Genomic DNA, 27,085 nt, shown 5'->3' on the forward strand with positions numbered 1-27,085 from the left:
AACAAAAAAACAACCAACCAAAACCTTTTATTATCAATTCAGTTGAATAGATAAATATTGTTGCATAATGATCTATGATCCTATTTAATCAAATGTTCAAATATTTTTTATTTTTTTCACACAAACTTTCCAAAATCAATTTCTAAAATGAAGTATTTGACCACAATGTAACTACGATATTCCAGAGGATCCCTGCAACATTTTCAAGAGATTTGGTCTCTTTATAAAAAAAAAGGGGGGGGGCTATTACATTAATATGGCTTATCTGGTATGTTAAATTACATAGGAGGCATTGTCAAGTAGGTGATACTAAGCACTCCTAGATTATATTTATGCAGAGTGTTATTAAAATAAGTGTTCTAGAAACTGTATGAAACTCCTAGAAATCTGATATGTCCTGACATATTTTTACTTGAACTGTTGTGTGTCACAGAAATAACCAATTTCCTTGTCAATTACATTGTAATGATCGCTCATCAGGTCTTTAATCATGGCCGTTTTTAAGTCTTTTATCATTTACAGACAATTATAGGTTTACTCAGATGCTTTTACAAAATATTCCTGCAAATGTGCTTCATCTACAGTGAGACTGACGGAAAGAACTTTTGAATATAGGTTTCTGATAACCTTCAGACCATAAAACTGAACTGGGTAGGAATTTCTGGAACTAATGGAAGATTTGGATTCAAGAAAAACAAGAATTAACAACTTGCGACTGAATGAATAGAGGATAATTATACTTTTTATAAAATTTTTGTTTTGAGACACTGCTGATTTATTAAAATTTTTTCCAGTATTAAAGAAGTGATTTTTTAAGCTATGACACACAGCAATTGAATAAAATACACCTTTGTGAATAAAGTGAAATATTTATCTAGTCCAGAATTTAAAATCTTTCAGTGAGTATTTTTATATTTTCTTCCATGTTTATTTGCATAAATTTAATAAGAATCTGCTCTCCTAGTAACAGGACACAATTGGAAACACTTGTCATATTACCAAGCCTCTGACTGAAATGTCATATTCGAAAGGCTCAGATATGACCAGACTGCTTTAAAGAACTCAGGCAGACTTTATGGAGCCAATCAAGCCCCTTGGAAAAACAGGCTGATACTTATAGCTGAGTCTGTAAGCAAGGCAGGCAGCTTTTCTACACTGCAGACAAAGAGACAATAAATTCATGATGAATTAACAGGATAAAGAAAACAGATGTTTGTGAGCTTTAATTAGTAGGGAATCCTAGGAAACTTTTTTTCGTCTTCAGCTACGACTTACAGCAATTTAATAATCAGGCCAATTAAAAAAAAACAACAACAACTCGATTTCACAAATAAATTGGTCTTAACTTGACTGTCCTTCGTAAAAAGGAGGGTGATTATAGAGAAAAAATAGTGTTTCAATAACACGCCTCTGCGGATATTAGATCCTGATAGGGTTCCCTATAAACGGGACTAGATCCTAATTTCTTCTAGTTTCCTCCAAAGCCTGACTACAATTCTCCAAACTAACGTTTTCCACTTTTTCCCACCCTTGGACTTGGAATCATTGAATCACTAAAAGTACCCTTTTTTCCCGAAGCCCTGCAAATTTCATATGAACGACCTGATGTACACTTCAGAGAGATCATCAACAGCTCATGTAGAGACAATCTTTGTGCCTGTGTCTCTCTGGGCCACTCAAAAACATCACCAGGGACACTCAAACTACAAGCCACGAAAATCTATCATACTGCCACTACCTACTCTTACTCTGTCTACAGATGCTTTAAGAGCAACATCTAGAAATTTTCTCCACTGGCTACCCTCAGAATTCAGAAACGGGTTTATAATTTGATCCAATCATTAACCATTATTTTGCTTTTATTGCCATAGAATTGACTCTTTTATTTATTTATTTATTTTTTATAAACATATATATATATTTATCCCCAGGGGTACAGGTCTGTGAATTGCCAGGTTTACACACTTCACAGCACTCACCAAAGCACATACCCTCCCCAATGTCCACAACCCCACCATCCTTTCCCGACCACCCTTCCCCCAGCAACCCTCAGTTTGTTTTGTGAGATTAAGAGTCACTTATGGTTTGTCTCCCTCCAGATCCCATCTTGTTTCATTTATTCTTCTCCTACCCCCCAAACCCCCCATGTTGCATCTCCACTTCCTCATATTAGGGAGATCATATGGTAGTTGTCTTTCTCTGATTGACTTATTTCACTAAGCATAATATCCTCTAGTTCCATCCATGTCATCACAAATGGCAAGATTTCATTTCTTTTGATGGCTGCATAGTATTCCATCGTGTATATATACCACATCTTCTTTATCCATTCATCTGTTGATGGACATCTAGGTTCTTTCCATAGTTTGGCTATTGTGGACATTGCTGCTATGAACATTCAGGTGCACGTGCCCCTTTGGATCACTACATTTGTATCTTTAGGGTAAATACCCAGTAGTGCAATTCCTGGGTCATAGGGTAGTTCTATTTTCAACTTTTTGAGGAACCTCCATGGTTGCACCAGCTTGCATAAAATTGACTCTTTTTAAAAAAAGAGCTTATTTTATGGGTGCCTGGGTGTCTCAGGGGGTTAAAGCCTCTGCCTTTGGCTCAGGTCATGATCTCAGGGTCCTGGGCTCGAACCCCACATCGGGCTCTCTGCTCAGCAGGGAGCCTGCTTCCCTCCTCTCTCTCTGCTTGCCTCTCTGCCTACCTGTGATGTCTATCTGTCAAATAAACAAACAAATAAAAATCTTTAAAAAGGAGTTTATTTTAGAAAGAGAGACAGCAATCGGGAAGAGGGGAAGAAGGAGAGAGAGCGTCTCAAGCGGGCTCCCCTCTGAGCGTGGAGCCCGACATGGGGACTCCATTCTAGGACCTTGATCATGATCTGAGCTGAAACCAAGAGTTCGGTGTTCAACTGACTGAGCCATCCAGGTGCCCCTGAGTTGCCTCTTATTTATTATCAGGTCATTTGAAGCAGAGGCTTAGCTTTGAGAACACACCTGCATCGCCGCCTCCTGAAGTGAATTTGACGGAACTGACCCACTGCCAGAACTGAGAGACTGGTTCAAGGAGATGAAACCATCTATCAGCTCAACGTTGAATGTGTGAAACTCCCAGAAAAGTTTCAGAGGAAGGGACTGTATTGACCAAAGCCAGGACACCCAAAAATGTGGACCGAAAATCTGGGCTTACGTGGCTGGGTGACAAAACCACCCTTCCTAGCCACCAGAGTCACGCTGCAAGCCTCTCACATCAGCTGTTTTGCAACCTATTCTGCTCTCACAGACTGACAGGATCATAAGAAAAATAGAGAGGGAAAGATATCAACACTATCAATGGCAAAGGTCATGGAACACTCCAGACTTTGAAAATCACAGTCTCCAACTTAACCTTGTCTGTAAACCACACTATAAAAAGACACTGGTCTTTTTCATGTGGCAGCAAAGCATAGAGAGGGTTCCCGCCTGAATGGCCATGACCATATATGGCCTTTGGATTTCTGGCTCTCTGTCAGTGAGTGTGCCACCTTAAATGCCCGCCAAATTACACTTTTTCATAAAATTGTGCCACACAAACATGCCTGTTGAAAACTCATAGAAAACCTGCTGCTGTATTAGAATTCCAAGTTCTTGTCAGTATTAAGGATCTTATTCCTAAGTTTCAGAGATTGTGAACTAGAAAAGGCAATCCTAAATCTCTCTCTGGTAACGGAACACGGGTTCAATACCACTATGTGGGCTTTGAAAATACTCCAGTCCCAAGGTAACAGCTCAGACTATGGGAATCCGCGCTATCATCATGTTCCAGATACAGTGTCTTCCCAGCAGGGGGCGCTCGCCCAAACATCAGGGAAAACCTGCTTTTAGGTAAACCCAGTGAGATGCATATCTAATTTAAATGTTTTAAAAAAAGAATTAATACTTACCATCAGATAAATGAAACGGAGACATTTGACAGGGCTGATCTATTTTGAGGATTGTGGGACTGGTTTCATGATGTGTGGGGAAATGTGTTCTTTTCTGTTTATTCATCCTCATGCTTTTTTTTTTCCTCCCCCAAAAGTTTTGAGTCCAGATGACACCCAATGTTACATTAGTTTCAGGTGCACAACGCAGTAATTTGCCAACTCTATACAGTACGCTATGCTCACCACAGGGATCGCTACTGTCTGTCAGTTTCTCACTGTACCATTACAGCGCTATTGCGACACCGTTGATGATATTCCCTACACTGTGCTTTTTATTCTCGGGTCTTATTCATTCCATAGCTGGAAGCCCGGACCTCCCATTCCCCTTCACCCCCTTTATTCATCTTCATTCTAATCTATGTTCTTTTTACTCAATTACTACCTGGATTTCTCTCTCCACAGTCCCCAGCTCAGCTAGTGGTCTGTAAACATTCCAGGGGAGTTTTAGAGGAAGAGACTGTGGGGGCCAGGGAGGACACCCCAAAATGTGCCGCAATGGTACATGGATTATCTGGATACGAAGCTGCTTGGGAAACAGCGGGTGCGAGGGCGCCCAGGCTGTCCTCTGTCCCCCCACAAGCCGGAAACGAGTCTCCCACCGGAGAGGTGCCCTCCCTGTACTGCGAAGTAAAAAGACATCCTTCAAAGCCAGGAAAGCCGTAGAAAGAAACCTTGTGACTTTTTTACTCATCTACAACCTCAGCTCAAATTCCACTTAGCATTCCTGCTGGTTGAAAGCTCCCACGCCCCTGTTGTCTTTATCCTGTCAATTTCCTGCCTCTGCCCAGGAAACAACAACAAACCTGCCCGCCTTGGTCATTTCCTTGGGGAGGAAATTCCTACTGGGAATTCCCTACTGGGCCTCCATGCCTGTGTAATAAAACTTTGTAGGAATTTTTTCTCCCATTGATCTGTTTCACATCAGTTAAATTCTTAAGCCAGCTGGAAGAATTTTGGAGCAAATAAGGAAATTTCTCCCTCCCTACAAAAGCATGACATTTTTGACTATAAAGAAGTTTATGAATTAAAAACAGAAAGGGGGCCCTGGGTGACTAAGTTGGTTAAGAGTCTGGCTTCACCTCAGGTCATGATCTCAGGGCCCTGGGGTGAGCCCAGGGTCAGACTCCCTGGTCAGTTGGGAGTCTGCTTCTCCCTCTGCCCCCACCTGCCCCCCAGTACCCCCTCTGCCCACTCATATAAATAAATAAAATAATAACTCAAATAAATAAATAAAATCTTAAAAAAAACAAACAAACAGAATCACACCTCAGCACAGGTGAATTATTTTCTTTTAGAAGATGAAACTCCCGGCAATCTTTCTTTTTTTAAAAGGTTTTATTTATTTGTCATAGAGAAGGAGAGAGAGAGAGAGCACACAAGCAGGCAGAGAGGCAGGCAGAGGTGGAGAGAGAAGCAGGCTCCCTGCCGAGCAAGGAGCCCGATGCAGGACTCGATCCCAGGACCTTGGGATCATAACCTGAGACGAAGGCAGCAGCTTAACCCACTGAGCCACCCAGGCGTCCCTCTGCAATCTCTTAAAACATGAAAATTCAAAAGCTATGAAGCAAGTGAATCATACAACATTGATTAGAGCAGGGATTAAAGAAGTAGTGACATCCCCAGTGTGAAAGGTCACAGAATCAAACAGTAAGTTAGATCTTCAGTGTTTTATCCCATACAATAAGGTGAGGCCAGCTTTAAAATAAAACTCATTTTCTGTATATTCTGTCCCCAGTCAAGGTTTTCTTTACACCTTCGTCTCACACAACAGGAGAGCTGGCCATGGTGGAGATTCCGCACTGGTTGTCCTGGGCCTTGGCCATCAGCATGGAGCCCTGAGTTCTCCAGTCTGGGTCCCAGTCAAAAGAAGCCAGGGTTGGCCAATTATTCCAGAGGAACAAACATTTCTTTTCAAGAACAATCACACCCGACCCTGAGCAGGGCACCAGAGGCCAGGACAGATTCAGGAAGAATCCGGAGAGGCCATTCCTGTTCCTGCTCGACTTCTAACCCAGCACACAATCCTTCTTCCCAGACTTTTCACAAAACTGAAACATGAGCAGGAAAAGGAAAATCTTTGGGCCAGATGTGTTTCAGAAATTTTAAAAAATCCAATTTAGAAATGCAGTGGTGCAAACCTATCGCAGAACACCCCCCCCCCCCCAGCTTGGGACAGTACCTTCCTGTGCTCATCACACGAGTATGCCTGTGTTCCTGCCACTTGGGGTAAACGCTTCTGGGATTTCACAAGTATGCTCAAGGGTTGGGGGACTTGTCTCCAAGCACTGATTCCGAAAAGGATTCCCTTTTCAATGTCCAAGATAAGTATCTTGGCTTTCTATACCTGTTCTTGATAATCCAATAGTTTTGGTTCTCGGTTCTTCTCCTTCAGATCCATAAACAAACAGCAGAACGCCGTGATTCAGCTCTTCACTGCTGCGGTTTGGAGCATAATAAATATCTGGAAAGTAAAATCTAATGTTGGGCTGAGGTTTCCCACGTGACATGGGGTAGTGACAGTTTATCAGCCTATCAGCCACAGAAAGGGAGACGTATCAAAATTCAGTTGCACTATAAATCCAGCTAAGATTAAAAGTCAGATAGTTTTGTTTAGGTAAACTAGGGGTTTAGGCCCTTCTCTGATGATAGCAGAAATACAAAGTGTCACAATCTCTTTTGTAAACAATAGTCAAGAGGCATAAAAAAATGCCTCTTGTGATTTTCTTTAAAGGATGTGAGCCTATGGAAACAGCAGAGAACACAAAATGACTTGGTCTAAGGGCTCCTTTCCAGTGTTAATCTCAGTAGTAACATTCTTTAAAAATTTTCAAGGTCTAACAATTGGAAAAAGGTAAAGCAAGCTATACCAATCAAATTATGTAGCCATTTCCATAAATTGATAATGTGTTTAAAATCATGGGGATTTGGGTCTGGTCATGACAGATGGAAACAGAAGGCATAAATGTTAGGGCGCAGGATGAACTGTGTGAAATCCACACCCCCCCAAATTCTACATTGAATTCTGCATACCCCTAGTGTCACTCCTGCTGTATCTTAGGGTGGCTTTCCGGTCTTTCTACCTCTATTTCTCCATAGACAGATGTGTACCCTCTTTATAGAACCGGAAGGTGTCCAGCCTTACACGGAGAGCAGCAGGGACGGGCCCCACAGCTGCCACCACCAGCACAAGGGACTCCTCCTGCAGAGGCATGCTCACTGGGCCAGTGGCGCTGGCAGCAGGAATTCCCGGGTCTGTATGCGCAGGGTCCGTCCTTTCAGAGGGAAAGGGGAAGAGACTTGATCACTACATCCACCTCCTGGGGAGCATGAGCTCAAGACATCTTACAGGTAAGTGATTTCCAAGCCAAATTTGTTGTAAAGAATTCCAGGAGCTGAAATGCTATTGGTTGTTTTGAAATTGAAAAACTACCTTGTATGTGTTCAATGAATTATTCAGGGTCTACGTGTCCTTAAGAACTGGTTCATTCCAGAGAAATCTGTACCTGGTAGAGAATGGTATGTATGTCTCCCTGTAACACAGAAATAAAAATAGTCATGTGGTCCCCACCGAGGCAGAGAACTGTTCTTGGCTTGTCTGGTTTAATGACAGTCCTGACAGTTTGCAGCTCTAGGGCCCACCATTTAAAATGTGAGTATTAAATATGGTATCTGTGTTCTTCAAAAGCATGTGACTAGGAGCAGAGCTGGACGGATGACACGTGAAGAGCTCCACTGACCCCTGGACGATATGGATAGGATTCCTCTGAGTCCAGGTCTCCGTTGTTCGAAACATGCTGGAAGGCATAATTCATCAGGCCACCATGGCAGCCCTCACTGCCTTGAGACCAAGAACAGTCCAGCGGATTCTGCTCGCTCAGTGACACAAGTTTGTCTGTTTTCCAGAAATTGTGTCCTTCGAGGGCACTGGCTTCCCTAAAAGCCCAGACAGAAGCACACTGACCCTGAAGCCAAATTAGAAAGCTCTCATTCTAAACTGAAATGAAACTAAAAATGTAGCGATAGCTAATCACATGATTTCTTTTTCTGCAAAGAAGGGCAGCAGGCATGAGAAAGATATGCATAAAAGTGGGAGTTGGTGGGTGGGTCTCTGAGGTGATCTGTGCATCAGTCTGAATTCTCCAGAGACACGGAGCCAATAGGATTCAAGCCCCCTCAACCACACAGACACAGACACACAGACACTTAGACACACAGACCCACACCCCATGCCACAGTCTTGAGGCAGACTTCCTTCTTCCCCCCGAAACCTCAGGTTTGCTCTTAGGACATCCAACTGGGGCTGCCTGGTGACTCAGTGGATTAAGCCTCTGCCTTCTGCTCAGGTCATGATCTCAGGGTCCTGGGATCGAGTCCTGCATCAGTCTCTCTGCTGGGTAGGGAGCCAGCTTCCTCCTCTCTCTCTCTCTCTCCCTCTCTGCCTACTTGTGATCTCTCTCTCTGTCAAATAAATAAAATCTTAAAAAAAAAAAAAAAAGACATCCAACTGATCGGTGAGGCTGGAGGGGTTCAGGACACGCTCCCCCAGAATGTACCACATGGGCATACGGGTTATTTTCAGCTGAGGGCACTTGAGAAGCAGAGGAGGGAGGCAGAAAGGACTCTGACAACCCCCTTCCGAAAGCAGGTCATACCATTCCCCATGAGAAAGGGGTTCTCTCCCCTGAGAAAGGAGCCAGTAAGAGAACATTCTGGTCACCAGAGTCCGGGCGTCCACACCGAACCGCCACCTGTGCAAACACACTTCCCACCCAACCCCCACCTTCCACTCCTTCCACCTCCTGCCCCCACAGGTGTCTCCTCGTCCTTCCCCACAACTTACTGCTCTTTGTCTTGTTATTTCTCTACAAATGTGTCGATTCTTGTCTGAAGGTCTAGTCGCTTCTGGCTCTGGTCACTTCTTTGGATCTTCCTTCTCTCATGAAGGCTTCCTGGTGCATATAAAAACGCAATAAAACTTACACGCTTTTTTCCTGTGAATCTACCTTGTTTCTGTTTAATTCTTGGGCTACGCCAGAGATCCCAAGAGGGTGGAGGAGGACTTCCTACCTGCACATGGCTGCCCACATTATTGAGAGAAATCTTTATTTAAACCCTGTCGGCCGATTGTAGTTGCTAATAACTTGTACATAGGGACCGCACAGCAAGCTCCAGGATAGTGCTCGATCAGAGAGCTGGGCGCTCTGGATGCCCTCACCGGTCTGCTACCGCTGAGGTCCCTGCTCTGTTGCTGAAGCCTGGACTCACGTCTGGGGGCTTACCCCTCAGCCCTTTTGGGCCCAAGACACACCAATCCACTGTGTCTGGTCCTTCCTCATCTGTCCACACTAGCAGGTGGGGAAGAGGCACTCGCAACAGGCTCTGGGACATCCGTCTTGTAGCTCCACTGGGTTGTAGCTATCCGGGGTCCAGTGACCCTGATCTCTAATGCATTTCTCTACTATTGAAATCCTATGGGTGTGTGTTCACTTTTTGATAATGCGAAGTCTTTTCCTTGTTAAGATAATGTACCTTTGTCTCTATTGATCGTTGGTCCCATTTTGCTTCATTCCAGAGTTGGGTCAGACACAGCCAAAGGGCAGCTGTCATAAGATGTGCATAGTTGCACCTACAAGAACCAGAGGCCACCCGGTATTCTCCTAATGGACCACTGGCCCATGCGGTTATGTCTTTAGAGCCCTGTCAAAAATAAAACCATGGGCCCAACATGGCATCTCTTAGTTAATAAACCAAGTTAATAAACCAAGACTTAACACCTAAGTTAACTGCAGTTTTCAACCTCTTCCCTGCTACAATATGACCTCTACCAGGTGATAATGGGAACATGCTGGTCTGCACCAGGACACATACTGAGGGACCCTTTCTGGTCCCTGACGGACAACAACTTTGCTAACAGATTCTTTGCTCATACTTTCCTTTTTCTGCTCCCTCTTTACCTGTACAAGCCTTTCTTTTCTGGTAGCTCTTGGAGTTCTTCTCTACTTGTTAGATATATATGAAGCTGCCTGATTCATGAATCCTTTATTAAGCCAATTAGAACTTTGTAATTTATTTGTTTTTTTGTTATTTAACAGCCTGAGTCTATAAGTTAATTATATTAAAAACTTCCCCCACTTCTACTTTGAAATGGTTTTATTTTAAAAGGTATAACTTTACATATCAGTACAAGATATAAAAATTCAAAATCCATTAAACAAGTCAACCACACAAAGCTGTCCAAGGCAGCAATTAAAGAAATCACAAAATCAGATCACAGGTGAGATCTCCAGTGGCTTGAGTGTTTCATTCCACACAATGAGGTGTGATCACTTGTAAGAGAAAATTCCTCTTCTGCGTATTTGGTCCCCAGTCGAGGTCTTCCTTATGCTCTCATGTCACACAGTAGGAAAGCTGGCTGCGGTGGCGATTCCACAGTGGTTGTCCCGGTCCTTGGCCATCAGTACGTAACCCTGTGTGCCCCAGTCTGTGCCCCAGCTGGAAGAGGACAGCGTTTGCCAATTATTCCAGAGGAACAAACACATTTCCCTTCATGAGCAATCACACCCGACACTGAGCAGGGCAGGACAGGGCCAGGACAGATTCAGGAAGAATCCGAGAAGCCGTTCCTGTTCGACTTCTAACTCAGCTCATAATTCTACTCCCGAACCTTTCATAGACTTTCATAGAAACTTTCACGTAGACTACAAAGTGAGAGACCCCAAAATGCTTAGGGTCAGATGTGTTTCAGAAATTAAAATAAAGGGGACACCTGGGTGGCTCAGTTGGTTAAGTGTCTGCCTTCAGCTCAGGTCATGATCCAGGGTCCTGGGATCAAGCCTGTCATTGGGCTCCTTATGCAGCCGCGAGCCTGCTTCTCCCTCTCCCTCTGCCTGCTTCTCTGCCTACTTGTGCTCTCTATCTTTCTGTCAAATAAATAAATAAAATCCTTTAAAAAAATTAAACAATGAAAAAAGAGAAATTTTTTAAAATCTCCAAATTAGAAATGCAACAGTACCCAAACTATAACAGGACCCCCCAGCTCGAGACAGTACCTCACTGTGGTCGTGTCATGAATATGCCTGCGTTCCCCCTACATGGGGTTAACACTTCTGGGATTTCAGAAGTGTGCTCCAGGGTTGGGGGACCTGTCTCCAAACACTGATTCCAAACAGGATTCCCTTTTCAACTTTAAAGATAAGTATTTTTGGCTTTTTTAAAAAAGTCTATTTCTTATTCCATTATAGATCACTTAGTTTTGTCTTTTTCTTTTACAGAAATGTATAGTATATTCATTATATTTTTAAAACAATTTTTTTTTATTAAGTAAACACTATCTCCGACGTGGGACTTGAACTCACGGTCTTGAGATCAAGAGAGACATGCTCTACCTACTGAGCCAGCTGGCCATCCCTATTTTTGGCTTTTATACCTGTTCTTGACAATCCAGTATTTTTGCTTCTCTGAGTCTTCTCTTTGAGAACCATAGCCCACCACCAGAATACCGTGATCCAAGTCTTCACTGCTGCAGTCTGGATCGTAGTAAATGCCTGGAGAAGAGATTCGGGGCTGGGGTGACGATCTCCGGGAACATGTGATCGTAACCCAGTCTATCAACCACAACCAACAGGAGGCATTTCAAAGTTCAGTTAAATGACATAACCCCAGGTAAGATTTAAAAATCAGATTGATTTATTGATTTACTTTTAGCTAGGCTAGGGATTTAGGCCTTCATCTAATACCAGCAGAAAGACAAACTGGCACAATCTCTTTTGTAAACACTTTGTCAAGAAACATAGACGAAAACTCATTGACACCTTGTGGTTCGACTTTGAGCACGTCAGCTTAAGGAAACACAACCCAGAGCACAAAATTACTTGAGCCGAGGGGTTCTTGCCAGTTTCAATAACAGTAGTAAAATTCTCTGGAATGTTTCAAGGTCTAATAGTTAGGAAAAAAGGAAAGTAAATTGAGATACACCAGTTGAATTATGTAGCCATTTAAATACATTTATGATGTACTTAAAATCACGGGGATATGGGTCAGGTCATGGCAGATGAAAACAAATGGGCACAAAAATTACACGTGCAGAGAAACACGGCTCTGTTAAATCCTCACCCTCCAAAATTCCACATTGACTTCTACATACCAGAGTCAATGTTATTGTATGTAATGGTGGTTTTCCCATTTTTCTGCCTAAATTTCTACATAAACAGATGCTTACCTTTATGATAGAACTGGAAGGTACCCAGGCTTGCATCGATTGCAGCAGAGATGGGCCCCACAGTGGCCACCGCCAGCTTAAGGGACTCCTCCTCCGGATGGATGTCCATGAAGCCGGTGTCATTGGCGGCGGATTGCTCAGGCTTGTATTTGCAGGATTCATCCTTTCAAAGGGACAGGGGAAGAGAGTTGATCACTACCATCCACCTCCTGGGGAACATGAGTTCAAGACAGTTTGTAGCTCAATGTTTCCCAAGTCAAGTTTGTTAGGAAGCATCCTAGGAGCCGAAACGCTATTGGCTGCTTTGAAATCGAAACATTAGCTGGTGTGTACTTCATGAGACACTCTCAGTCTACCTGTCCATAAGAAGCTTTTCATTCTGGAGAAGTCTGTACTATATATAGAATGGTATCCAATGGCCTCGTGACAGAAATAGGAAGAGTTGCACAGTCACCATCAAGGCAGAGAATATAGGGGGTTTTTTTGGTTGTTGTTGTCTTTCAGGATTTTATTTATTTATTTGACAGAGGGAGAGACAGTAAGAGAGGGAACACAAGCAGGGGCAGTGGGAGAGGGAGAAGCAGTCTTCCTGCCGAGCCCAGGACCCTGGGATCGTGACCCGAGCCAAAGGCAGACACTTAACGACTGAGCCACCCAGGCGCCCCCGGCTAATATAGTTTAATGATAGTTCTGACAGTTGGTGCTGTAGAGTCTACAACATAAACGGTGAGTATGAAATGTGATATCTGGGGACGCCTGGGTGGCTCAGTTGGTTGGACGACTGCCTTCGGCTCAGGGCGTGATCCTGGAGTCCCGGGATCGAGTCCCACATCAGGCTCCCAGCTCCATGGGGAGTCTGCTTCGCTCTCTGACCTTCTCCTCACTCATGCTCTCTCTCACTGTCTCTCTCTCTCAAATAAATAAATAAAATCTTAAAAAAAAAAAAAAAAAAGAAATGTGATATCTGTTCTACCTGTATGTGTTCAATGCTAAAAAGCAGAGCCGGAATGACAGGTAGGGAGCACTACTTACCTGTGCACGATACGGATAGGACTCCTCCGAGTCCAGGCCTCCGTTGTCCTTCACGTACTGGAAGGCGTAATCCATCAGGCCACCACTGCAGCCCTCATTGCCTTCTGCCCAAGAGCAGTCCACCAGGTTCTGCTCGCTCAGTGACACCAGTCTGCCGGTTTTCCGAAACATCTGTCCTTCGAGGGCTCCAGTTGCACTAAAAGCCCAACAAGAACCACAGAGACCCTGAAACAAATTTTAAAAATTCTCAGTCTATGGGGCTCCTGGATGGCTCAGTGGGTTAAGCCTCTGCCTTCGGCTCAGGTCATGGTCTCAAGGTCGTGGGATCGAGCCCTGCATCAGGCTCACTGCTCAGCAGGGAGCCTGCTTCCCTTCCTCTCCCTCTCTGGCTGCCCCTCTGCCTACTTGTGACCTCTGTCTGTCAAATAAATAAATAAAATTTAAAAAAAAATTATCAGTCTACAAAACAAATATCAAGATTCGATAGCAGTCCACCGATCCGGAAACTCTTTTAAAACATCACGAGCTGCACACTTTTCTCAGCCGACCACAGCAAGGACACCGATACCTTTCACCTTTCCTCCTGAGGGTGACCTGTGGAGTACTGTCCCACCTGATTCTTCACGGGGGTCACGTAGCCTTTCTTTCTCCAGTCCATAGATGAGGGGGTCTCAGCAAAGGGAGGTGCTTGGAACACGTTCCCCTCCTTGCGTTTCTGGCTTTTAAGGCCATTCATCACCTGCTTGAATTCTTCATTGGTCTTCAAGGAAAAGGAAGTAGAATGTTGACAAGCAGCAGATTTTTAGGCAAAGCACCGAGGAGGGGACGCATGAAACGTTCAGCAACCCAGGTCACACTCACCAGGTCACCAAAGGCATTCATTGCCATTGTGAAGCTGTGTTTCCCTTGGCTGTACTCCTGGTTGTGCTGTTTAATCACTTTCAGATTCTTCTCCCACACTGCTCTCCTCCATCCTTCTTCATTCTGCAGAAAAACAAATACATATCATCTTTATTTATATTTAAAACCAGCTCACCTGCACCAAGTGGCTGTGCTCACAGAGGGGAATAGAGACCTTGACCGGGGCTGGGCTGATGCTCCCGGAGCTGCTCTCCAGCAACCACACAGCAAGACATCTGTCCCCATCCTGTGCAGCGTACCAGGTACCAGCGGCCTCCAGAAGCTACTCCCCGCTGTGAACTCACACCAGCATAGAACATTCTCTGGGGTCTCAGTGGACAGCTCAGATGTTACCAACCTCCTCATACAGTTTCCCATGTGCTGCCTTCCACTGGGACCAGCGCGCATCTAAGCTCTGATAGAGTTCTGGAGCAGCTGAGGCTATTCCCAGGCAAAGCGCAGCCAGGAAGAGAGAAGGACGCATGTTTCAAAACCTAGGAAGAAAAGAAATGAGTTTCTGATTAGACCAAACCATCTAAAAAGCCATCCTTCCTCCTTCTGAGATGTAAGGCCACTAAGGTGGAGTACAAACACGCACTCCATGCTCCCGAGTATTTCCACCGGGCTGTGGAGGAAGGCTGCCAGTGTGGGATGGGCAGGGGGTCTGCCGCCCTGTGACCCGCCTGCCACTTCCAGGGAACCTGCGTCTCAGCACAGGGAGGGGCGGGCCCTGACAGCGAGGCGTCAGGGGAATCAGGCTGCCCTGTCTGGAAGGGTCAAATCCATGGTCAGCGCCTCCTGGGAGCCCCGAACCCCCGTTGCCGAGGCAGGCAGCCGCGCGGGTGGCCCCCTGCTCAGGTCCGGCACGAGAAGACCACCTGTGGCCAGTGGCGCGAGGGAGTGCAGCTGCGCAGTCTCTATCACAGATGCGTGTCCTGAGTTCCAGAAGGTCAGGCGGTGGGGTGAAGCCAAGCTTTTAGGGCCGGGATCCGGCCAGGTCAGCCCCGCCCCCAGCGCCAGTTCAGGCTGCGAGAGGCTGAGTCAGCCTGGGGGCGGGGCCTCTGCGCCCGGGAGCTCCGCGAAGCTGGGACACGCTGGGCAAACCCGCCTCGGGGGACCTGGGGGAGGCGAGCCGGGGGGGCCGGGGACAGGACTGAGAAGGGAATCCGGTCCCTCCCTAGGGACCCCCATCCACTAATCTGCAGGAATTTATGTGTTGGCAGGTGGTTCACGAAAAGAGGCTCACAGGGACCCCCAAGTGACCCTGCCTGTCCTCTAGTCCTAGAGTCGGGTTAAAATCTCCCCTCGGGCTGAGAACAGGATAATCTAGTCCAAGTGATTCCTGTTTATTCCAAGCGGAGATGGGGCAGCTGGAGGAAGTAGAGCCCACGGAGGAAAGTGATACCGTGGTTTCAGGATGGGATGCCTCCGAGTTATGGAAAAATCTGGAGAGGACTGGAAATCTCCCAACAGCCAATGTGCTGGGCAAGGCTCAAGTGCTTTCAAGGAAGGGGACTGACAGGAGGGGGTCCAGGGAAGGTGTGGTATTTGTAATGTTCCTGCGCTGACTCTCTGGGCAGTTTCTTTTTCCCCTCTCATGCCTTTCTCAAAACTGACAAACATGTTATTTACAGAGAAATCCGGCTTAATAAAAAGAAAAAAAGCGGGAAGTAGAAACTGCTTTTTCCTCCCCACTCTCTGCATTACAGGTTAGTACCGGCCTCAGTATCCAGTGTGATCTTCTTCAGATTTAAAAGAAATTTGTCTTACTCATCTTTTACCTCAATGATTATTACTTTAATTTACAGTGAATGTCAGGATTTAAATGACAGTTTGTGAAAATATTTTAAATGGAGGAAAACATACAAGATATACAAATATTAATTTATATCATTAAAAACTTACGGAACACAAACCGGAAGCATTGTCACTATTTGGGGAATGTGGTAGCATTTTCAGCAGAATTGAAACTGAGAGTGTATTTGACTGAACTGACTCCTAGTATCAGGGCAAGCCAACATTACTCAGGGCTTCTGTCTGGCCGGGGTTGGGGGGGTCGGGTAGAGTAAGGGGCAGAAATGCATTTGTACTTTCAACTTGATTAGTAATGACTCAATGTGGAAGGAAGATCAAACCTTTTCTCCCCTGCCATGGGGTCTGAGGGACAGGCCCTGCTGCTCCCTCCTGCCTGGGGCATTGTGGATAGTGCTTTAGCCTCACACTGAAACAGCCTTGAAGGGCCACTGCTGAGCCTTCCCACTGCCATCAGCCTCCTCCATCTGACCATCTCATTTACGCTCCCTAATGCTTCAACAGTTCTGTTCTGAGTGGGTAATAGAAACATTTAAAAACCTTTCTAGAACATCACCAATAATCCATGGATGACATTAAAACAAAGCTAGCTGTATTTTTATTTATTTGTTTGTTTATTTATTTATATTATTATTATTTTTAAAGATTTTATTATTTGACAGAGAGACACAGCGAGAGAGGGAACACAAGTAGGGGGAATGGGAGAGGGAGAAGTAGGCTCCCCGCCGAGCAGGGAGCCTGATTTGGGGCTCGATCCCAGGATACTGAGATCATGACCCGAGCTGAAGGCAGACGCCCAACGACTGAGCCACCCAGGCACCCCAGGCTAGCCATGTTTTTAAAAGAAAGTAATATTTTGGGCAAAAATTTCCATTTGATGCTAGAATTAGTTTTTCCCTCTTGAAAAACATTTTCCCCCTTGAAAAACATGTTTTCTACTTAATTCAGAATTTTTCAGATTTGTAACAGCTTGAGTTGATGAGTCTAGCCTAAAAAGTATTAGAGAAAGAAAAGGAAATCTTACAGAAGTTTTGACACAAAGTACTTCTGCAATGCAACAAGGCATCGCCACTTCTGTAGAAGCTACAGAGTTGGCTGGGTTCCATGGCCCAGAGACAACTGGCCCTAATAGTTCAATGAAATACTGTCGCCCTCAGCCCGCAAGAATGACAACCAGCCTGGCATGGTGTTAATGCTTCGTCTCTTTATTTCAACAACTTTCTTAGCTTATATGTGTCAGGGTGACCAATAAGGGGCCAAACAATGGGGAGAGCCAATGAGAGTCCTGTTACTATGCTGATTAAATTTGAAACAGCCAATGACTATGTCCTCCTTTAGGTGGGCTTCACCAGAAAGTTCGGTGTTCACTTGCAGCGTATTTTGCTGGCAGTGAGCCAAGCACCATCGTGTAATGGTGGGGACTTTCCCGGCCGGAGGCGGTCCCCGACATCTCCCCCTTTTTTGTTTTATGGCAGAGATCGTGCCTGTCTTAGGTCGTCAGTAGCAGAAAACATCCTTACCCGTCATCAGACACAAGATATCGATGATCTCTGTCCTGTCTTAGGTTGGTATGTTTCTCTACTGATCTTACCCATCTTTGACTACCGATCTAGCATGCTTAGCCATATCTGGGGAGATGTCCCAGCCTCTATTGACATAAGGGCTTGTACTATAGCTCGGCTCTGCTCTCGCTGCTGTTTTCTCCATTGGCGAACTTTTCTGAATAGAAGCAGAATGCCAATAAGAAGGAGGACAAGAAGACCAGTTGTGCCAGCCCATTGTTTGGTAAACTGGAACATATTGCTGAATGTTTGAAATAGCTCTGGGAGGGAAGTTGGTTGCACACGCGTACTCGTGTGAAATTTTGAAAATCGTCAGAAAATCGTCAGACCAAGCACCCTGCAAATACTGGGAAAGCTGTCGGGAGACATTCTGTAAGTTACTCATATTAGTATAGGCTATGGGGGTTACACAATTTGCCGGGAAGGGTGCTATACATCCCAGTCCCAATAGGGCCCCCAATATGTCCACTTGTTCTTGAACCAAATCCACTCTCTGGTTGACTATCAGGATTCCTGCTTGCAGATGTGCATCGATCTGAGTGTGTTTGAAGGGCAGCCGCCGTTCCTTCTGCAAGGGTGTTCACAGCTTCTGCAGTGGGTATAGTTGCAGCAAGCGAGACTGCTGCTGCCGTGGCAGCTGCTGTAGATATAGCCAATGCTGTCATAACGGCGGCTATGATACCAAAGTCTCTTTTCTTTCTGGATAGCACCACCAGTAACTTGTCATCTGGAATGAAAACTGGGATAGGAACATGGGTAGGGATACACATAATCACAGCCAGCTTGAAGGCCGTGACATTCCAGCACTGGGAAAGATAGCAATTAAATAATATTATTGGGACAACATTAACTGTTGTCTCAAAGGTACCAGAGTCATTTTGTTTATAAGAGCAGTTGAGGAATTTGCCACCATTTAACATGGACACTGCTGAGATATCAGTACATGCTCCTAACAAGTTACAGACCTGCCATGCATCAAAGGGAGAGGAGGGAATAGGAGAGAAGAGTTAGTCACTGGTAAAGGATATAGCCATGCTTTAACCACTGCTCGTAGCTCTCTGGCTTGAGTCTGCCACAGGAGGTGTAGCATCTCCAGAGTTATCATCAGCATCTTCAGCATCATGACTGGTGTTCGGAGGCAAGGCTCCACGCACCAGCCACTCTGGGATCCAAATTGGAGCCTCTTTTTCCTGTGGAAAAACACATACAGACCCCCTACTCCATACTAACACTGGATCTGGTCCATTCCACTTTCCTGTGAGGATGTCCTTCCAAAGTACTAAAGGCTTAGGGGGAGCAGCAACAGCACTTGCATGTCTGTCTGCAGCTGATTTACCTGTTTTGTCCAACGTTAAAAAATTCAAAATAAAGAGAATGGTGTTGAGCTTATCTTTAGGGGACCTGAAGGTGTCCCCTATTCCCCCTTTTTGTTTATAAAGCGCATTTTTTATTGTAAGATGCGCGCGCTCCACAACACTCTGTCCCATGGGTATTCCATGTATCAGGTGAATGTCAAGTTGTTGTAGGAAGGCTTTAAAGGGTTGTGAGGTGTAGGCTGGACCATTATCTGTCTTTAACTGGCGTGGCTTTCCCCATGCCGCGAAAACCTGTAGGCAATGGGCGATAACATCTCTGGATTTTTCCCCCGTATGCACTGAGGCGAAAATTATTCCAGAGCAGGTATCTACAGAGACATGAACATATCTTAACTTTCCAAATTCTGAAACATGTGTGACATCCATTTGCCATATATGATTAGGTAACAGACCCTTGGGATTAACCCCCAAAGACGGTGCAGGTAGTAAAGTCACGCAGTTTCTGCAGGAGACTACTATGTCTAGCCTTTTCTGGATCAGATTGATGGCTGCCTTTGCCCCCTCAGTCAACTGACGAGGAGAGGTGAGGTTAGGGTCTCCTTTAAGTGTCTCAAATAAGGGTGACAATTCCTGATCAGTGAGTTTTAGATAGGGCCTGATCCAATTGATATCTCCTAACAATTTTTGAAAATCATTTAATGTGTTTAGGTGATCTGTCCGCAGGGTTATCTTTAAAGGTCTGACTTGAGTATTCTCTAACCTAGTTCCCAAATACTCTTTAATGGGCGTCATTTGGACCTTTTCTGGTGCTATGTGTAATCCGAATCTCTCAAAATGTTTGAAAAGAAAGGAAAGGGCCTTCTCAATATATTGTTCTTCTTTATGGCACAGCAAAATATCATCCATATAATGATACACAATGAGTGGGGGAAATTGTGTTCTCACCTCCTTCAGGGCTTGATCTACATATAATTGGCACATTGTAGGGCTGTTGGCCATGCCCTGAGGCAATACCACCCATTCATAGCGTTGATCCGGACTAGAATGATTAATGGTAGGTACTGTGAAAGCAAAACATTGGGTGTCCTCGGGGTGCAATGGGATGGAAAAGAAACAATCTTTAACATCGATTACCACAGAGGGCCAACCAGAGGGCAGGGCTGAGACTAAAGGCAGCCCCAGCTGTACTGCTCCCATGGCCACTATCCTTTCATTAACAGCTTGTAAGTCATGTAACAATCGCCACTTCCCTGACTTCTTTTTAATCACAAAAATAGGTGTATTCCATGGTGATGTGGAGGGCTGAATATGCCCGGCGGCAAGTTGCTCTTTTACCAACGTGTGGGCAGCTTCACATTTTTCTTTAGGCAGGGGCCACTGAGAAACCCACATGGGTTTACTGTTTTTCCATTGAATTTTTAGAGGTTCAGTGGCCCCTAAGAAAAACCCAGCCCCGGCCCACCTATTCTTTGAGAGAAGTAATTAGTCAAGGGAATAGGTTCAGGGGTGCCCTGCAGCTGTTTCCCTAGGCCTTCCGTTCCAGGATAACCAGACTTAGTCACTAAGGCTTGAGCTTCCTCCTATAGAATAATTCTGTACTCAACTTCAGGTTCATTTGGGCCAAAACATCCCGTCCCCACAATGAAATGGGAATCTTAAGGACATATGGCTGCACAAGTCCATGGTGGCCTTCATCATCCTTCCATGGCAGTGTAGCTGCACTGCACATGGGGCTATGAGCAATCCCTAATCCTCGAAGTGTTTGATCAGCCTTAGGCCAATCAGCTTCATTGATGATACTGCGATCTGCTCCAGTGTCCAATAAGCCTATGAATTTCTTGCCTCTTATCCAAAGAGAGTAAAGGGGTCTATTTTCCATGCCTAGCATGACGCATGCTAGAGGAGCTCCAGATGAACCGAGCCCCTTTTGTTCCCGCGTAACCTCATGGCTTCCAAAAAGCTTGTGACAACTAGGCAATACCAGGATTTAGCTATCTTATCACCTGGACTAATAGCTGTAATTCCACGTGGGGAAGATACCAGGATTTTCACTGTTCCTTTATAATCAGCATCTATAACTCCGGGGTGAACAATGAGTCCTGATAACGCCGTGGAGCTCCGTCCTAGCAAGAGGCCCACGGTGTCCTCAGGTAATGGACCCTTAAAATCTGATTCGACTACTTGGGTCCCCATCTCTGGAGTCAGTATGAGTCTGGTGGTGGCACGGATGTCCAATCCTGCACTCCCTGTTGTGGCTCGCCTTGGCTCGTCGGCGGATAATGCGAGCGAGCCACCTGTTGGAGCACCCTATACATTTGAGGGCCCTGGGGTGTGGGGCCCCCCTTCCCGTTTTTTGACCCTCTTGGAAGCAGAGAGTTTCCTATTGAGCGACATTCATTTGCCCAGTGGGCACCTCTCCCACATCTTGGGCAGATACCTGGTTTTTTAGGCTCCTGATAAGACACCTTTATCTCGGGGCACTCACGCTTAAGGTGTCCTGGCTCCTTGCAGTAATAACAAACTCCAGGAATACCCCTATGTTTATATTGTTGAGCTCCCTGTAATCCTTGTAAACCTTGAGTGATAGCTGCAGCCATAACCTGCCCTTGAATAACACTGTCATTGATATCCCTGCAAACTTTAATATATGTACTCAAGTCTTTGCTTTTCCAAGGTCTGATGGCTTCTTTACACCACTTATTAGCTTGCTCATAAGCCAGCTGTTTTATCAATGGCATGGCTGCCTCTACCTCCCCAAATATTCGACCAGCTGTTTGCATCAGCCTCGCTACAAAATCAGCATATGCCTCATTTGGTCCTTGTATTACCTTAGACAGCTGACCCTGTAAATCCCCACTGCCTTGAATGGTTTTCCATGCTTTAGTGGCCGCCGCGGCTATTTGCAGATACACTGCAGGGTTGTATTGTATTTGGGCCTGCTTTCCCATGTATGGTCCCATTCCCATTAACATTTCTAGGTCCCACTGAGGATTTCCAGCCGCTGCATTACGGCGGGCAGTGTCCTGTGAGTATTCTTGCCAGGCTGTTTTCCATACTAGATATTGCCCTCCTGACAAGGTTGCGCGGGCTAGATTACCCCAGTCTTCAGGGACTAAGTTCATTCCTGCTATGGTCTCCAACAAAGATACCGTAAAGGCTGCCTGAGGGCCATACTGCATGACTGCTTCCTTTAATTGCTTAACTAGTTTAAAATCAAGAGGCTGATGATACCGCTGGTTGTTTTGGTCCTCTAAAACCGGAAAGGCAGAGGCCAGGCCATGATCTCTCCAGCTCGAAACCCTGCCACTACCGCATGTGGTGCAGCAGCTACAAGCTCCTTGGCACGCCATACGGCAGAGGGGCACTAGGCGTTGCTGGAGTCGACAGTTTCAACTGTTCAAACTTGGAGTGCATTTTACGGTCTAACTCTTCCCCTGACATTTCTTCTTCCTCTTCACTAGAACTACCCCCCTCTGAGGCACAAGAAGACCGCTCTTTAGATACTTCAGATCCCATTATGAACACAAAGACAACAGACGCAGACGTTAAAGACACTAACCAACACATTGACTTTTTACGCACATATACTTCAGTCGACCTTTATTCCCCGCTTTACCGCGGAAGAAAATCCCGGCTCTATGGCCGCCCCGCTTCTTATTGCGGTCTTGTACAAGATTCCCACCACTTTAATCGTGGTTCCTTCCCCGCTTACCTGCGGTTTTTCTCCTTGCAAGGTTTACTTACTCATTAAGTATTCCCGGGTTTCGGCACCATTTGTCGCCCTCGGCCCGCAAGAACGACAACCAGCCTGGCATGGTGTTAATGCTTCGTCTCTTTATTTCGACAACTTTCTTAGCTTATATGTGTCAGGGTGACCAATAAGGGGCCAAACAATGGGGAGAGCCAATGAGAGTCCTGTTACTATGCTGATTAAATTTGAAACAGCCAATGACTATGTCCTCCTTTAGGTGGGCTTCACCAGAAAGTTCGGTGTTCACTTGCAGCGTATTTTGCTGGCAGTGAGCCAAGCACCATCGTGTAATGGTGGGGACTTTCCCGGCCGGAGGCGGTCCCCGACAAAATACAAGACAATGTAAATGATCTGTCATTCTAGCATTATGCCTCCATTCCTTAGGTCTGCAGGGGAGATAGTGTTCATTCATTGAATAAATATTTATTTAGACCATTCATCTATCAGGTGAGTGGTGAATATGATGCTTGGCTGGCAAGACACAGGTACACAGAGAAATATTTACTAATTCAGGCCACTGATTTTAAGACAACATAGTTTTTGGTTCAAATGTTGATACTGCCACTCGACAGTCATGTAACTTTGGCAAGACACTTCACCTTGTAGGGTCTATAGTCTCACCTGTCAAAGGGGATTGAAAATGCCCATTTCTGAGGGGGTATGGTAAGGATTATAGAGGATAAGTTATATAGTGGTTAGTATATAGTCCCTAGCATGAAACAACTATTATTATTCTCAATGATGTCCTAGAATTTAAGAGAGCTCTTATCATCAAATCACCCTTCTTTGGTCATGTCTTATGATGTATCACCGATGGTTTTAGAATATCAGGCAATCCAGACATAGTAGGACAGACAACAAGCCCTTCAGGTCTGGGGAGAACCAAGCCCCTAGGGTTGTAGGATCCGGCCGAGATGGACAGAGGATTTTGAACACGAGACCACAGATAGCCAGCTGAAGCCATTCCAACACGCTGCCTCATGGGTGCTCTGGGCTCAAGGTTGGATGGAGAGTCAAGGACGAAGGTGACCTTGGAGTCTCTCAACCAAACCAGCTTCCATTATCATTGCTTTATGCCCCGAGTTTCCCTGCTTGTTGAGTGCCTCACTGTGCACGATGTTCTGAAATTGGTCGTCTGTGGGCAGATTTTTGGACAAAATGCACCGTTGAGTCCAGGCCTTGCCTTGGAGAACCTTGCTCATGGGTGACCCATGTGGGAAGCTGGTGCTTTTCCCCCTTTTCTCTTGTATCTCAGAAACATGATATGCAAGCCCAAAATGACTTTGTAGACATCTAGCGGGTTCACTCTCCAGCTGGTCCTGGCAAACTGGACTTGCCATCAAGCATGAGTGAACTGTTGCCTTAAACTTTCAGTTTCTAGATCCTGACCTATTCACACTCTAGTGGAGAAGGCAGTGGTTTGTTGTAAATATACAGAGTATGTGAATGTGTAATTATCGAATGGGACAATTAACCAAACCAGTTTACCTGGCTCATGAGCAACGATGTCACACATTCCCATATTGTGTTCCTGGAGATGGGACAATAACCGAGAGACCACACCCCTCCCCCTGGCCCCCACAAGGTCATTACCCTAGGTACAGTCTCTAATCCTTTGCACTATGTCCATTTAAACATTTCTGGGAAGTTCTTCCTGGGCTCTATGACTGTGCACTGACTTCTGGGAAGATCCTCTCTTCTCCCTGTAGTAACCACCAACCTCTTCCCCAGCAGAAGATCCCCATGCTTGAGTTATTTCTTCTAGAGCAGGTCCTAGGGCAGGGTGGCAGGGCTGTGGGGAGACTGTATCCGATGCTGTAGCCACCCGCAGGCCTGTGTCATATGTGATGTGAGAGGGGAGGGAAATCTTCTGAAATGTCAGTGTTCATTTCTTATTTGTATTTCTTTTCTAGAAACATGTACCTTCTGTGGCCAGGGACATCCTTGTCTCATAAATGATCAGAATTTTAACAACAGGAATGCAAGAGGAGAGAGCATTGTTCGGCACTTGACATCCCAGTTAGAATTCCTGAGTCCAGGAGGCCCCTGAAAACCAAGCTTTAAAGAGAGAGAAGAAGATTTCCTAATTCTAGGGCCCAATCTGAAAACCTCACATAAGGTCATTGCATGCAGGAATTAGTCCTTTGCCTAGTGGAGTGGGAGGAAGAGGGGGAAAAGTGTCTCTCTAACACAGGGAGAGGGGAACAGCTTGCTTCACTTACGCCTATGCTCATGTGTGGCTGGTGGGCTCTGGAAGATTCCCAGCACAGCCTTTGGCAAGGAGGGGTACAGCCCACGTATTTGAAATGACCAAGACTAGCAAACACAGACTGCTACTAAGACCCCAGGACACTTGCACAGCCATAGGAAGGAGAAAAGACTTCTTTTTTTTTTTTTTAAGATTTTATTTATTTATTTGTCAGAGAGAGAGGGAGAGAGAGTGAGCACAGGCAGACAGAGAGGCAGGCAGAGGCAGAGGGAGAAGCAGGCTCCCTGCCGAGCAAGGAGCACAATGTGGGACTTGATCCCTGGATGCTGGGATCATGACCTGAGCCGAAGGCAGCTGCTCAACCAACTGAGCCACCCAGCAGTCTCTAGGAGAAGAGACTTCTTAAAGAATGAAAGAGGCTAGATTTTGCAAGAGTGGTTCCAAGTCGGATTTATTTTAAGAAAAATAAAGGAATATGATAGTCCTCGATGGTATGGATAGTAATTACACCGAACGGCAGAGTTAGAGTCACAGCTGAAGCTGAAAGGGACTCATTATTTCCCAGAAAATGAAAGGAAATGAATAGGGTTGCTGGAATGTGGGAAATTAAGGTTATAGCTTCTCCTTAGGCCATTCCTCTAATTCCAGTCAAATCATCCTAAGTTCAAGGCCTTCTTAGCTGCTAACAGGATGAAGGTTGACAAACATAAAAACAAAATGTTACAGTCTCTCTAATGGTTTAAGACATTTTTGTCTTATCAGCCATGTGTGTTTAGCCTTGGATGTCTGCATCCTGGCTGGGGAACTCCTTTCCCACACCCAACTCTCTTCCATCTGAGTTTTGTGAACCCCTGTTGCAAAGGGACCTATTCCCAGCTGCTGTCCTGTAATTTGCATAATGGAGTGCTCAGGGAGCTCAGAGGAATCCAAGCAGTCTGGGCACAAATGTGACCCTGGCTGTGCCAGCTGGTGTTACTAGAATGCTCAAGGGTAGGTGCCAGTGATCCCCTATACGGGAGGGGAGCCGGCCCCAGGAGCACAGGGCTTGGGCTGAACGCAGGTGAAATGCGACCCCCCAGTCCTCTCCTCCAGGCACCATGGGACAGCGTACATAGTGCACAAGCATCAGCAGGGGCCAGCCAGGAAATCTGCTGCTGCAGGGAAGGTACACAGCCTGTTCTACCTCTGTTTGCTCAGAGTTTAGGATCAAAGTCAGGTGGAGCAGGCTGAAGATCCCAGCTGGCTGGCCAGAGTCACGTGACCGGACCAGAGGGCTGGACATGCCTTGTTCCCCCACTCAGGTGTCCCTCAGGTGGTTAGGATGAAAGGATAACATTCATTACCTGTTGGCTTTCTTGTATGCAACCCGCTCTGATTCAGCCACAGGTATCCATTGCCTTTGGAAGGGTTGGGATTAGTAAAATGGAGACAGTAAGAAAAAGAGTCACATGTTCAGTCTGTAACTTTCAAAACAGAATTTTTTAAGCCCCTGACTTTCAATACAAGGCCAGGCTTTATAGAAAGAGATGTACTGTCCTAATTGTCGAAATGCTCATGAAGGCTAGGCCAGGCACCTAAGGTGTCCTGACTCGAGATCATCTTGTCTTAAGGGTATTTTTAAAACTTAGCAAGCAACATAAATACTGTTTTAACGAATGTGTATATGGCTACCGTGGATGAGAAATCCAGGTTTCCATGTAACCTGGAGGCTGGGCAGGATGGGGAGTTCACGTTCAAGTGTCAGCACATTTATGAATTAAAGCCTGCTCTTCCCATTCTCCGTCCCTGGGTCTGCTGGAGCAGAGACCCGCTGACCCCTGTGTTTCATGACAGGACCATGGTCTGACTCCAGCTTTCCTGGAGTCAGGAAACTGTGACCGTGTTTCCCAAGCAGCCAGAATCACGGTGCTTCCCAAAGCGACCGCCTGCCTGTTTCCAGAACATGGGTGAGTTTTGTAGTGCCAGGGGACAGAGCCCACAGGCCACGAAATATTTCATGGGAAGGGGCCTGTGCGGCTTGCTGTCTATTTCTATACACAGCTTCTGCACAAACTCAACAATAATGAATTGAAAGTCACACTGCCCACACAATCTGGTCACTAGTGTTGTGAATTGGAGGAAAAGAAGGATCATCGGATGATTTTTTTTTATGTTAAATTATTCAATAAAAAGAAATATCCATTATTCTAAGATCATTTTAAAAACTCTGCTCTTTCTCTTCTTCATGGCCTTACAAGGTTTTAAAAATGTGTTTTGCGGGGAGGGTATGTGCTTTTGGGTAAATTGGAAGGGGAGATGAACCATGAGAGACT

At 45.5% G+C, this 27,085-nt stretch overlaps 1 protein-coding gene and 1 pseudogene across 1 annotated transcript; both read right to left on the reverse strand.

Annotated features, from left to right (window-relative positions):
- Nucleotides 1–5,733: 5,733 nt before the first annotated feature.
- LOC122916752 lies at nucleotides 5,734–8,537 on the reverse strand (annotated as a pseudogene).
- A 1,568-nt stretch (nucleotides 8,538–10,105) lies between these two features.
- On the reverse strand, nucleotides 10,106–15,110 carry LOC122917636 (procathepsin L-like). Its single transcript, XM_044265760.1, has 8 exons — nucleotides 15,002–15,110; nucleotides 14,482–14,617; nucleotides 14,085–14,207; nucleotides 13,837–13,983; nucleotides 13,224–13,448; nucleotides 12,192–12,354; nucleotides 11,400–11,517; nucleotides 10,106–10,465 (listed from the first exon to the last, which is right to left on the reverse strand). The coding sequence occupies exons 2-8, from the start codon at nucleotides 14,605–14,607 to the stop codon at nucleotides 10,366–10,368; spliced, it is 1,002 nt and encodes a 333-aa protein (XP_044121695.1). The 5' UTR covers nucleotides 14,608–14,617; nucleotides 15,002–15,110; the 3' UTR covers nucleotides 10,106–10,365.
- Nucleotides 15,111–27,085: the final 11,975 nt, after the last annotated feature.

This window comes from Neovison vison, chromosome 9 (genome assembly GCF_020171115.1).
Source record: "Neovison vison isolate M4711 chromosome 9, ASM_NN_V1, whole genome shotgun sequence".
In the NCBI taxonomy this organism is placed as follows: domain Eukaryota; kingdom Metazoa; phylum Chordata; class Mammalia; order Carnivora; family Mustelidae; genus Neogale; species Neogale vison.